Below are 12,364 nucleotides of genomic sequence, written 5' to 3'. Positions count from 1 at the left end.
CCTCCGCCTCCTCGGTCACCTCCGGGTACGAGAGCGCCACGCCCGCCTCCGACCACGGCTGCTGGGACAACCTGCCGAAGAAGTACGACGGCGTCCTGCAAGAGTGCCTCCAAAACAACCGCGCCAACACCAAGGTGGGTGTGACTGACTCCTGCGGTGAGGGTGAGATCGATGCAGGGCTGCGGTCATGATGAGCCAACAGAGTCTCACAGAAAATTGTATAATACCAACGTTTTGGACCAACGTTGCTATTTTACAATTTCGGCTCGAAAATTGTAAAATAGTAACGTTCTGAGATTTTAGGGTTAGGATTAGAGTAGGGGGAGGGGTTAGAAACAGAAAATCTCTGTAAACCACGCCCAAACCACGCCCACCGCTGTAGACACATACGTTACCATTTTACAATTTCTTAGCCGAAATTGTAAAATAGCAACGTTTGTGCACAAACGTTGCTATTTTACAATTTTTTTGGAGATCGGGATGAGCACCCTTAGTTGGGTCCAAGTCAATTCCAAGACCAGGCCCCAGTTGCACAAAGCACCTTAGGTTAAGATTTCCCTTCGAGTCAAGTCAAGTCAAGTTTATTTGTATAGCCCTAATTCACAAGCATGTCCCAGAGGGCTTCACAGAGAATATGTCCAGCTAATTCTAGCTGACACAACAGTAGCAAATTACAGAATAAAGATAACACATTGAACAATTGATAGAGAAATATAGAAAATATAGAAATATAGGAGAGAGCAGAGGAGAGAGCAGGAGAAGGGAGGAGAGCAGGGGGAATGTGAGAGAGTGATGGGGTGGGGAGGGAATGGGAAATGTTGGAGAGTATAGGAGGTGGGGAAGGAGCAGGGGAAGGGGGAAAGAGGAGAGAGCAGGAGAGGGGAGGGGGGAGGGAGAGCGGGGGGGGGGGGGGGTTTGGGGGAGAAGAGAGCAGGGAGAGGGAGGAGGTGGGGAGAGAATGGGAAATGTGTGGGAGGAGAGAATGGAGAAGGAGAGGTGGGGAAAGTAGCAGGGGAAGGGGGAAAGAAAGAGAATGGGTGCCATGCTTTAAAATGGAATGGATGCCATGCACCTCAGAGAGGTGTGCATAAAATAGGACCGGCTGCACAAAACACCAGTGTTGGGCAGTAGCTTGCTACAAGTAGCGAAGCTACATAGCTTAACTACATTTCTCAGTAGCTGTGGTAGCTTCACTACTTTTGAACCAAGTAGCTTTTTCAGTAGCTAAGCTATTTATAGACCCAAGCAGCTTGTAGCTTCCCACAAAAGCTACAAGCTACTCGCCAGAGAAAATCCATGAGCAAAGCACGCAGTGAAGATTTCTGCTGCGGTTTGGATTAAACAGGAGACATTGCATATGTCAAGTGTGCCTGTGTAGCCAATCAAGCACTTCCAGTTCCATTATGACGGACAAGTCTCATCCTTGCTTTTTAGCGTCCTTGCCTCTCTTGCAGCAAGACCCGGCACTACTCTGCCTCTGATTGGGTTGGGTTTAGGCAATGAAGACTGACGATTGGTTAAAGGTAGGGCAAAATATGGCATGTGCTGGCGAAGTTACATCAGCAACGAACTTTGAAAGATGGCAGAGCCAGAGGGAGCCACTGGCAGTGATGAAGAAGATGTTCAGGTTTTAGTGTCTGTTTTTGAATATTGTGCCAGTGAGAGTTTCAGTGTGTTTTATAATATAAAAGTCTGCTTTTGCCATGTTGCTCGTAGCTTAGCTTGCTACATTTCTCTGGGGATAGCTTCAATGTAGTTTAGCTATATTTAATCGAGAGTAACTGATAGCTTAGCTTACTACATTTTCCAAGCTTGCCCATCACTGCAAAACACCCTTAAATCTTGTGCTTATGTTTTCCGTAAAATCTTTCACCTTATGGAGATGGTGCTCAAGTGATGCAAAAATGATGCTCAAGGGATCAGCAAAGATGTAGATCTATCGCAAGGACTATGTATATATATATATATATATATATATATATATATATATATATATATATATATGTATGTACTTTAGCCTTTGATGTCCAGAAAATGTACACATAGGATTTGGACTAATCAATGCACAGATGTTTGAGGAGCATTATATTGTACACACAGGTGTGTAATCCATTCAGTTGGAGAATTGAACAATCAATTGAGAGAATAAACAAAGGTCGACCAGGTACAGAAAAACATATCTAAACATTTAGATAGACGAGGGAAAAGTGAACGAAAAAAATCTTAAAATGGCTGAGATCAAGACAAGTGTGAGTTAAAACACGCGAAGCGTGCGAGGCAGAAATGTACATTACTAGGCATCTCGCGCACATAGTTCGGCCTCGCCCATAGCTCGGCCTCGCCTGCCCTATTGGCGCGTATGTGTGTGTGTGTGTGTGTGTGTGTGTGTGTGTGTTTGTGTGTGTTTGTTACTCACTAAATGTTATTGCATCAGTGATGTCACAATGCCTCCGTGTGTGTGTGTGTGTGTTGCTCAGTAAATGTTATTGCATCAGTGATGTCACAATGCCTCCTTGTGTGTGTGCCCCATTATGATATCACTGATGACATCATCAGTGTGTGTGTGTGTGTGTGTGTGTGTGTGTGTGTGTGTGTGTGTGTGTGTCCTATGACATCACTGATCAGTCTTGTCACAATGCCTCTTTGTGTGTGTGTGTGTGTGTGTGTGTGTGTGTGTGTGTGTGTGACATCACTGATCAGTCTTGTCAAAATGCCTCCTTGTGTGTGCATGTGCACGTGTGTGTGCGCCCTTATGACATCACTTTTGACATCATCACTGATGACATCACTGATGACATGACATGACATCATTAGCTAATTAGCCTACTTAGAAAATCCGAGTCCGTCAGGTCACCCGCACGGGTGCCCTTTACACACCCTGAAGGTTTCTGCCCGATCACACCTAAAACTAGATAATACACACGCACGCACGCACGCACGCATGCACGCACAGACACACACACACACACACACACACACACACACAAACACACACACACACACACACACACACACACAGACACACACACACACACACACACACACACACACACACACACACACACACACACACACACACACACACACACAGCATTCTGAGCTTCTTAGTTCTCAGCTCCTGCTCTCTACATGCTGACATGGTATCACTTTGAGGTCATTGCACCCACACATGTGCAAAAAGCAGCCTTGCCCTCTGGACTGTTGGCTGATGTGTTTACTCTCCTCTCTCAGATCGAGTCCATGATGTTGAAGCTGCAGAGACTCCAGCAGAAAGCCATTTTGGATGATGACTATGACACAGGTGAACTAAGATTTTTACATTGATTAATAAGCCTTAATAAGTGCGTCACTTCAGAGGTTCCTCCAGCTTTTGTGGACGGAGATAGTTTTTGTTTGATTGTATGAGAAAGAGGAGGGAGTTTCCTGTGTTAAGCACACTTAAAACCTCTGTGGGTGGTAAGCACTGAAGTCATTCATATCATAAGGAAAAAAAAACACTGTATTGTCTTTTTGAGATTTCCATAAATCAAATATTTTTATAAGAAATTTGAGAGTGGTCTTTATTTATTATATAGCATAATGGAAAGTGTAGACGCTGTAGATTGAGTAGGCAGATAGTTGCAGCAGCATAGCACAAGCTGCACTGCCACTAACTCAACCAAGCCTATGTAAAATACACCCAGGGGAATTGAGCCTCGATTTGATTTCGTGCTAATTGAGAATTAGTTATGGATCATAGATTGATGCAGTGATGTTTGTTTGGAAAAATAAAATGTGGAGACAGAAGAAGTGGTTTGTTGTTTATTGACCCTGACATAGATTCCACATTAGGTATGATCTCATGAACCCCCATGTGACACAGTGACCTATACTCACAGTATATATATATTTATAAAATGGCTCTCTCAAATCAAGCAATCTGATTGGTTCACAGCCATTGTATAATTCCAGTAACCGAGTTCAATAACCCATGGCCATGGGTTATTGGTTGCCATGGCAACTCTCTTACTAAAAGGCAGCGCTGCACTCGAGTCAAACAGCTTTCTCCTGATCTGCTGTATGGAGGGTCACTAGTCCTTCAAGTCTTGTACAATGAGTCATTATGGACGCATGATGGCGCAACTCTCTTACTAAAAGTACCTCAAAAACAAAATGGCGGAGACAGCTTTTCAGATCCTTGTGAATCGATCTTCGCTTATAACTTTACTAATACTTCGCAGAAAATGATGTTTTGTACAAGAATAGACGCGGGCTAATGTCTTAACCCCTCTCTCGCGCGCCCTCACTCTTAACCCCGCATTTCTAAATAAGACGTAACGTTACTTGGTGTGGGCATATGGCTCTGGTGTCGGGCTTTGTAAAAAGTCCAGGCAAGCGCCAGGATTGGCCAATGTCGACTTCAGTCTCCAGAACGATCCAATCAAATCACCCGCACGTCTATCTTCTTGCTAGAGGTCCCGCCTTACAGTAGTGTTTCAACTGACTCTCAGAATACCATGCCAGTCGGACTTATAGTGTTATTATTATTATATTATTATACTTGGAACCCTTTTATAAAAGCAATATAGCACTCGAGCAGCGTGTGTTGTGGAATATATCCCCCTGCTCAGTTGTTATCCCACTCGGCCTGCGGCCTCGTGGGATAACAACTGATCAGGGGGATATATTCACCACAACACACTTGCTCTCGTGATATATTGCTTAAATATATATATATACCTATACTCACTGAGCACTACGTCATTTCACAGTTGTGTCTCTGCGTTAGCTCTCGTATAGCACATCATGATCTTTTTGGCTATATATACAGTGTGCGGTGGTACCTTCTTTTGTTTTGTGCCTTTGTACCTGCAACCTACCAGCACCTGATCGTTCCACTGGCTGTGTGTGGGGACTCTCCTTTCTCTTATATATATTTGTCCAGGTAAAACTATTTTTACAGGGATAGTTTGTCCAGGTAAAACTCTTTCTATAAGGATAGTTTGTCTAGGTAAAACTCTTTTTATAAGGATAGTTTGTCCAGGTAAAACTCTTTCTATATTAAAGGATAGTTTGTCCAGGTAAAAGGATAGTTTGTCCAGGTAAAACTCTTTCTATAAGGATATTTGTCTAGGTAAAACTATTTTTATAAGGATAGTTTGTCCAGGTAAAACTCTTTCTATAAGGATAGTTTGTCCAGGTAAAACTCTTTCTATAAGGATAGTTTGTCTAGGTAAAACTATCTTTATAAGGATAGTTTGTCCAGGTAAAGCTCTTTCTATAAGGATATTTGTCCAGGTAAAACTCTTTCTATAAGGATAGTTTGTCTAGGTAAAACTCTTTCTATAAGGATAGTTTGTCTAGGTAAAACTCTTTCTATAAGGATAGTTTGTCTAGGTAAAACTCTTTCTATAAGGATAGTTTGTCCAGGTAAAACTCTTTCTATAAGGATATTTGTCCAGGTAAAACTATTTTTATAAGGATAGTTTGTCCAGGTAAAACTCTTTCTATAAGGATAGTTTGTCCAGGTAAAACTCTTTCTATAAGGATAGTTTGTCTAGGTAAAACTATTTTTATAAGGATAGTTTGTCCAGGTAAAACTCTTTCTATAAGGATAGTTTGTCTAGGTAAAACTCTTTCTATAAGGATATTTGTCCAGGTAAAACTCTTTCTATAAGGATAGTTTGTCTAGGTAAAACTCTTTCTATAAGGATAGATTGTCCAGGTAAAACTCTTTCTATAAGGATAGTTTGTCTAGGTAAAACTCTTTCTATAAGGATAGATTGTCCAGGTAAAACTCTTTCTATAAGGATAGTTTGTCTAGGTAAAACTCTTTCTATAAGGATAGATTGTCCAGGTAAAACTCTTTCTATAAGGCTATAAGGATTTCACCAAGCGTCAATGGAAAAATGAATGGGGAATTTCACTCCCTAGACGGCCTAGTGTGTGACTTTGACACTCTATAGGGGAGGGGGATCTCCTCTCTTATAGCACACTACTTAATGTGTGTGTGTGTGTGTGTGTGTGTGTGTGTGTGTGTGTGTGTGTGTGTGTGTGTGTGTGTGTGTGTGTGTGTGTGTGTGTGTGTGTGTGTGTGTGTGTGTGTGTGTGCGTTTGCAGCTGAGCATTTTGGTAAAAAGCTGGAGGAGCTGTGTAGGGAGCGAGGCGCTCTGAAGCTGGGTCTGCCATCCAGACAGCCCAGTGTGGCTCTGTTCCTGGAGCAGCTCAGACAGGAGGTAAACAGCGCCCTCCAGAGGGCCGACCACGGTCAGCGCAGGTCAGTGACAAAACCAACAGGTCTCTTATCCTGATGCATCATGAGTTTACGCATCACTACTGTTGTCACAATTAGCAGAAAAGCACTTGTTCTTCTCTCATTGTTTTTTCTTATGCCTTCTATCATAAAACTTGAGGAGATTAATACAAGCATAAACAATTATTTTGATATTTATATGTAAGGATATTAACATTATGCAAATTCACTTGTTACAAATTTAAATGGATGTTCATCACATGGTAGAGTACCGCATGGATGACACTTCCTGGTTCTTACATGTAAATGATGAGTACCACTTTTATTAATTTTGAAGCAAGACGGTTTTAACTTGACAACAAAAACATTCTAAATTGAACCCCCGCTCACTTCCTGTTGCAGTGTTTGCTATGGACATAAAAGAAAAAAAAACATTCAAGTGCAGGACTGACCATTCCATGTCTATACAGCTGAGCGGCGAAAACAAAAGTAACAATGTCAAGTGAATATTTCTGCAGTTTGCCGAATGCTGAGAAAAAGGAAGTGCTGTGGGGTTGCGCTCTGGTGAAAACCGTCTATAGAAAAAAAAACATTTACGCTTAGAAAATCATAAAAGTGGTCCTAATTTATGAAGATTATATTGCTGAACACCAACGTCGCTGTTTCATAAACTTTTGTTAGCCACAGACCTTATTTCAAGCATTTAATCAAAATCCCCATAAAAAAAATCCCATTGGCCCGGAAGTGCTAAAGGTCCAGGTCTTCCGGACTCATTCCTGCAGTACTCTATATAAAGTATGATCAAACTATAATTTTTAAATAAGATTTGCTATTTTGTTTCAGATGTCATTTTTTCTATCATCTGGACAACAGGATTAGAGCATTATGATAACTCAATATTGTTATGCCATCGTGATGATTGTGATTCTACTGAAAGACAATAAATCACAATACTGAATTATTGCACAACTACTGGGTTTTTAATATTGAGGAGAGCACATTGTTCAACTTTCCATCAAATGTGTATTTTCATGACTTAACATAGTTAAATTGATAAGTTGATAAGGTTTGTCTCATGGCCATGCTGTCTCCTCTCCCTCATAATGCTGTATGTTAGTGTACAGACTAGAGCAGTGACGCAGAGCTTTCACAAATAGCCCTTGTAACAGGAAGGAAACCAGGTGGGGCCACTGCAGTGTGTATCCGGATGGAATTCAGCTAGTCTAAATCTCCAAAAACAAAAGTTATCCTGGATTATTGTGTTGTCCATGCCTGCCTCAGAGCCCCCTTCACTGTGTAAATGTGTACTATACCATACTGTCAGTCAGAAAGAAACAGTTTAAGTTAATTTCTTACCCTGCTATATACAGTATGATTATAAACTGTCCACTATATATCCACTGTAAATAATTCATTTTAGAATTTTGTAGGTCCTGATAAATATAAAGTGTGTATGTTTTTCTGTGGGTGGTTTGCAGGGAAGGCCCAGAGCCTGATGCAGGGGAGGGGTCAGACACAGCGCAGGGTGCGCTGCATGGAAGAGACCGTCTGATCCAAGAGAAACGCCTGGTAGAGGTAAGCTCATGTGGTACATACAGGCTTACAGCCATCACTTCTGGAGCTTTATGTCTTGTCTGTCTTTGAGTACCAGTGTTTATTAGTGTTTTTTCTTACTTCATGTCTATAATGTTCCGATATTATGTACTGATATTGTAATAAAAAAAAATATCGATAATGTAATCTTTCCGGTGTTTTTTTATTTTTTACTGATGCTGTAATAATTTTGACAGATAACGGCCAATCAAAATGGGTATGGGTGGGTTCGCTTCCCATTGATAGGGATTTTAGCTTAATGCATCTTTGCCTGATAAAAACTTAGCAGAGATGGGAAAAGTACACACATTCTTTACTTAAAGTAGAAGTAGAGGTGCAGTAGTTACATGTGTAAAAAAGACTGGTAAAACTAGTACTGATTCAACTTGTTTACTCAAGTGAAAGTGAAAAATTACAGGCTCTGAAATGTAATCAAGTATAAAAGTAAAAAATATTTCGACTGGCTGTTTCGGTGCAAAGCTAAGTGATCCTCACCTTCAGATTTAAACTGCTGCGCGCGCTCAATTGTAGGGTGGGGCCTCTGGAGACAATGAACCGAGCACACAGGGACACACAGCTCTCCAATTATAGTAGGAGGATTAGGCTACAGGTGGTGTATGCTGATGGTATTTAATCTCTGGTCCTGGATTGGTTTGAAACAGTCACTGAATAACAAGACTAAATCTAGGAAATGAAAATAAATAAACAGACAGTCCTTCAAGTCAGACTAAAAAGAAGTAACCAAGGCACTCTTGTAGGTGAAAAAGTTAAAAAGCCTTTATTGTATGGCTAACTCATTTCAGAGGTACAACAACAAACATAAGCACATGTCCCCCCCCCCCCCCCCCCCCCCCCAAGAGTCCTTCAAGTCAGTTCTGGTGGAGCACAAAGTCCTTCATCACTTGTGTAAGTGGTAAGGAGTGGACTTGGTTCAGGCGATGTCTGCCCAGCGCTTGGCGGATCTGGATCCGACTCACGTGGGCCAGACTGCGAGGACATCTCTCGGCCTCCAGAAAGACCCTGAGCGCCTCGGGATCCGCCCTCTCCTCCAGCTGTGCCTGCTTCCAGGTCACCAGGGCCGGGTCGGCGCCGTGGTCCAGGAGCAGCTGGACGAAGGCTGCGTCGCAACCCCACACCACCTTATCCAGCAGGCGAGAAGCCACGTCACGGGTCAGAACTCCAGCGGCCTGGAGCAGCAGGCGGAGGCAGTCCAGGTGGTGGTCGATGGCGCTGATACAGAGAGGAGACCTCTCAAGGTGATCGCTGTCCATGTCAACAGTAGCACTGAACCTGATGAGTTCCTGCAGTATGTCCGGCCTTCCTGCCTCGGCAGCACTGTAGACCAGGGTGTGTGACCAGGTTTGGCTTGTGTTGGGGTCGGCCCCGGCTTCCAGGAGGATCCGGACACAGTCCAGATGACCGTAGGCCTCTGAACTTGCCAACATTATACCCATTTTCTTCCTCCTTTTCTGCTCACGGGGGTTTCTTTCTGCTTGCTATCAACGTTACTGCTTCCTGATTTCCCAAACTACGGGTCGGACCAAGGCTCAAACTTCAAAGAAAGTGCATGCGTTAATTGCGCGTTAAAAAAAATAGTGGCGTTAAAAGGAATTTGAGTTAACGCGCGATTAACGCGTTAATGCTAACAGCCCTAATAAAAAGACTATACTTTGATTAATAATTTGTGTGATATGTTTTTTCCACAAAAAAGGTGCACATAATGCGTGAATGCTGAGATGAGCATGAGATGAGAGAGACAGATAACATCGTTACATCGTGTTTGTCTGTCATACATTAAAACTAATGTAACTAGGCTGTTTTGAAAATGTAAGGAGGAGAAAGTACAGATTTTTGTGTTAAAATGTATGGAGTAAAAGTAAAAAGTTGGCAGAAAAATAAATCTGTAAAGTACAGATACCTGAAAATCCTAATACAGTAACAAAGTATTTCTCTGCAACTTCACACTGTTTTAAATTTCAAATTGTAAAAGCTTTGACATAACGACCATGCTGGCCCCCTCCCGTTCCAGGCAGAGATAGATGAGCTGCAGCAGAGGCTGGCGGAGCTGACAGAGCGGAGCGTGTGCCTGCAGCAGCAGATCCAGCAGGGGGCGCTGGAGGAGCGCAGTGTGGGCCTGCAGCAGCACATCCAGCAGGGGGCGCTGGAGGAGCCGGAGGGCTCGGCACTGAGAGGCTGCAGCCTGGCCCAGCTCCGGGACATGAGCCACGCCCTGACCCACCTGCTCGGCTCCCACCACCGCACACACATCTCCCTCTCCCCGCCCCCCTCCATGCTCAGGTCAGCACAATACTCTACCGTCCACAATCAGTTGCTCCTTTTTGAATGTAGTCCAAAGTATTCTGTTCATGTGAATGAATGAATGAATGAATGAATGAATGAATGAATGAATGAATGAATGAATGTGAACGCCAAAGTGATCTGATAGTTGAGGGTTCAACTTTACATGCACCAAAGCGTGCGATTGGAATAAATCTTAAGAATGTTTTAGAACGGGGTGTCTGTGTAGTGCAAGTAAACACTCGCCTACCACAGCGGAGACCCAGGTTCAATTCCCGCCCGGTAGCGGTACTTCCGGCATGGTCAGACGTTCCTACAGACATAATTGGCCATGTCTGCGGGTGGGAGGCCGCTGGGGGTATGAGTCCTGGTCGCTGCACTGGTCGATCGGGATGCTTGTTCGGGCGGAGGGGAACTGGGGGAATAGTGTGACCCTCCCACGCGCTACGCCCTGCCGGAGAAACACCTCGCTGTCAGGTGAAAAGAAACAGCTGGCGACTGCACATGTATCGGAGGAAGCATGTGCTAGTCTATAACTCTCCCCAGATCAGCATAGGGGGTGGAGCAACGACAGCAGGGGGAGTTAATTGGCCATGTACAATTGGGAAGAAAAAAGGAGAGAGAAAAACTGGGGGGTTAGGGTTAGGGTTAGGGGGGGGGGGCGCAGAAGCCAAATTAAGTAGTCGATTTAAGCATTTCCATAGTGACATGACATCAATATTACATTATTATTATATATTCAACAGATTATCTGGTTTCATATTGAACAACAGCAATTTCATTCAGAATGGGATAGTCTATTCCTATTAAACTGGTTGTATGAGGCCATTTCAATTCAAATAAGGACATTTCCAGTGACTACACCAGCTCTTTTCACTCATAAATTCTTCCCTCTTTGTGTAAAGGTGTGCTAATTAGTGAAATCAGCTGTAGTGTTTGGCTGCGATTAAAACCATGGCAGTGGCACCGGACTGGACACTGCTCCTGTCTGATGCACTGGAGCTGCAGTACTGCTTGTCACCATGTGGTGCTGCTGGAGAGCTGTGAGATGTAGGGACATCAGATCAGACCATGAATGAGAGGAAAAGGTTCTGTAAAAAAGGAAAAAGAAAAAAGAAGTTATGCATTTGTACATTTCTCTCTTCACCTTTTACCACCAGTTTTATTTATCCACCAGCAAATGGTTTTGAATAAATCCTAGAGCAGGCTGGCTTATCTATTGCCAAGCAAATATGAGTGAGTCCAAATCTCACACTCGTGCTTTTCTACCCAAAGACCTTCTTAAAGAGAGGAGACTGGTAAGTGCATGGGATCATGTCTATGTTCCCCGGGTTCTATGTTCCCCGGGTTCTATATTCCCCGTTTTTCACTAACCCTAAACCTAACCTCCCCCAGACCCTAACCCAAAACCTAACCTCTCCCACCCCCCACGCCTAAACCTAACCTCCCCCAGACCCTAACCCAAAACCTAACCTCTCCCAGGGAACATAGCGGGGAACATAGGACCCTATTTGGGAAAAGCGGGGAACATAGGACCCGGGGAACATAGGACCCGGGGAACATAGGGATGACCCCAAGATGTACAAGGAATACTTCACGTGTTTATTTTTCGTTTCAGAGAGGATCTATCAAGCAGCCGTTAACTCTTCTTCTCTGCTTTTAGTCTTTAATCCCTGCATCCCCTGTCCCCCCAATCCTCTTCACAATCCACCTGCTTGAACCTGCTTTGAATTTTAATGCTTTCTCTCCGATGCAAATTAATACTTTGCATCCTATCTTCTGATGTTAATAGCTTGTGCGTGGGCGCTACTGAGAGCCCCTCTCTCTCTCTCGCCACTGGTTAAAAAGACATGTAAATTGTACTTATCGCCTTCACAGAGGCGTGACCTGGCATCTGTGGCATAATTTGATATCTGACACGTCCTCACCCTGACTGGAACGCATTAGCAAGCCTTTCTGATTGAAATTGCAGCCTTTAGATTGGATATTCAGCCGCATATCTTCAGGTGTCACGCATTGGGTCACCGTGATGATTGTGTTGCACTTTCCCTTCCAAACAGTATAACGCTTCTCGCTGATATCGAGGTGTACTTCCTGAATCCCGGGGGGGCGTCCGGGTAGTGTAGCGTTAGATTCCCTGCCTACCAACACGAGGGGTCGCAGGTTCGAACCCTACGACGTGTTACCTCCGGCTCGGTCGGGCGTCCATACAGGCACCATTGGCCCGTGTCTGCGCGGGTG

General features: G+C 43.7%; 1 protein-coding gene across 1 annotated transcript in view; it reads left to right on the top strand.

The window, feature by feature from the left end:
• The window catches only part of disc1 (DISC1 scaffold protein), a gene marked incomplete at its 3' end in the record, with an annotated part of 58,239 nt that overhangs the window by 6,841 nt on the left and 39,034 nt on the right, over nucleotides 1-12,364 (top strand). Inside the window, exons 3-7 of the mRNA XM_083658288.1 lie at nucleotides 1-134; nucleotides 3,232-3,301; nucleotides 6,100-6,256; nucleotides 7,711-7,807; nucleotides 9,855-10,123. The exon at nucleotides 1-134 is cut by the window's left edge and continues 607 nt beyond it. Of these exons, the coding sequence (XP_083514414.1) occupies nucleotides 1-134; nucleotides 3,232-3,301; nucleotides 6,100-6,256; nucleotides 7,711-7,807; nucleotides 9,855-10,123 (727 nt within the window). The remainder of the gene's footprint in view (nucleotides 135-3,231; nucleotides 3,302-6,099; nucleotides 6,257-7,710; nucleotides 7,808-9,854; nucleotides 10,124-12,364) is intronic.

Source organism: Poromitra crassiceps (assembly GCF_964638095.1).
Source record: "Poromitra crassiceps genome assembly, chromosome: 22".
NCBI classification, from domain to species: Eukaryota; Metazoa; Chordata; class Actinopteri; order Beryciformes; family Melamphaidae; genus Poromitra; species Poromitra crassiceps.
This window is presented reverse-complemented; position numbering and strand designations above follow the sequence as displayed.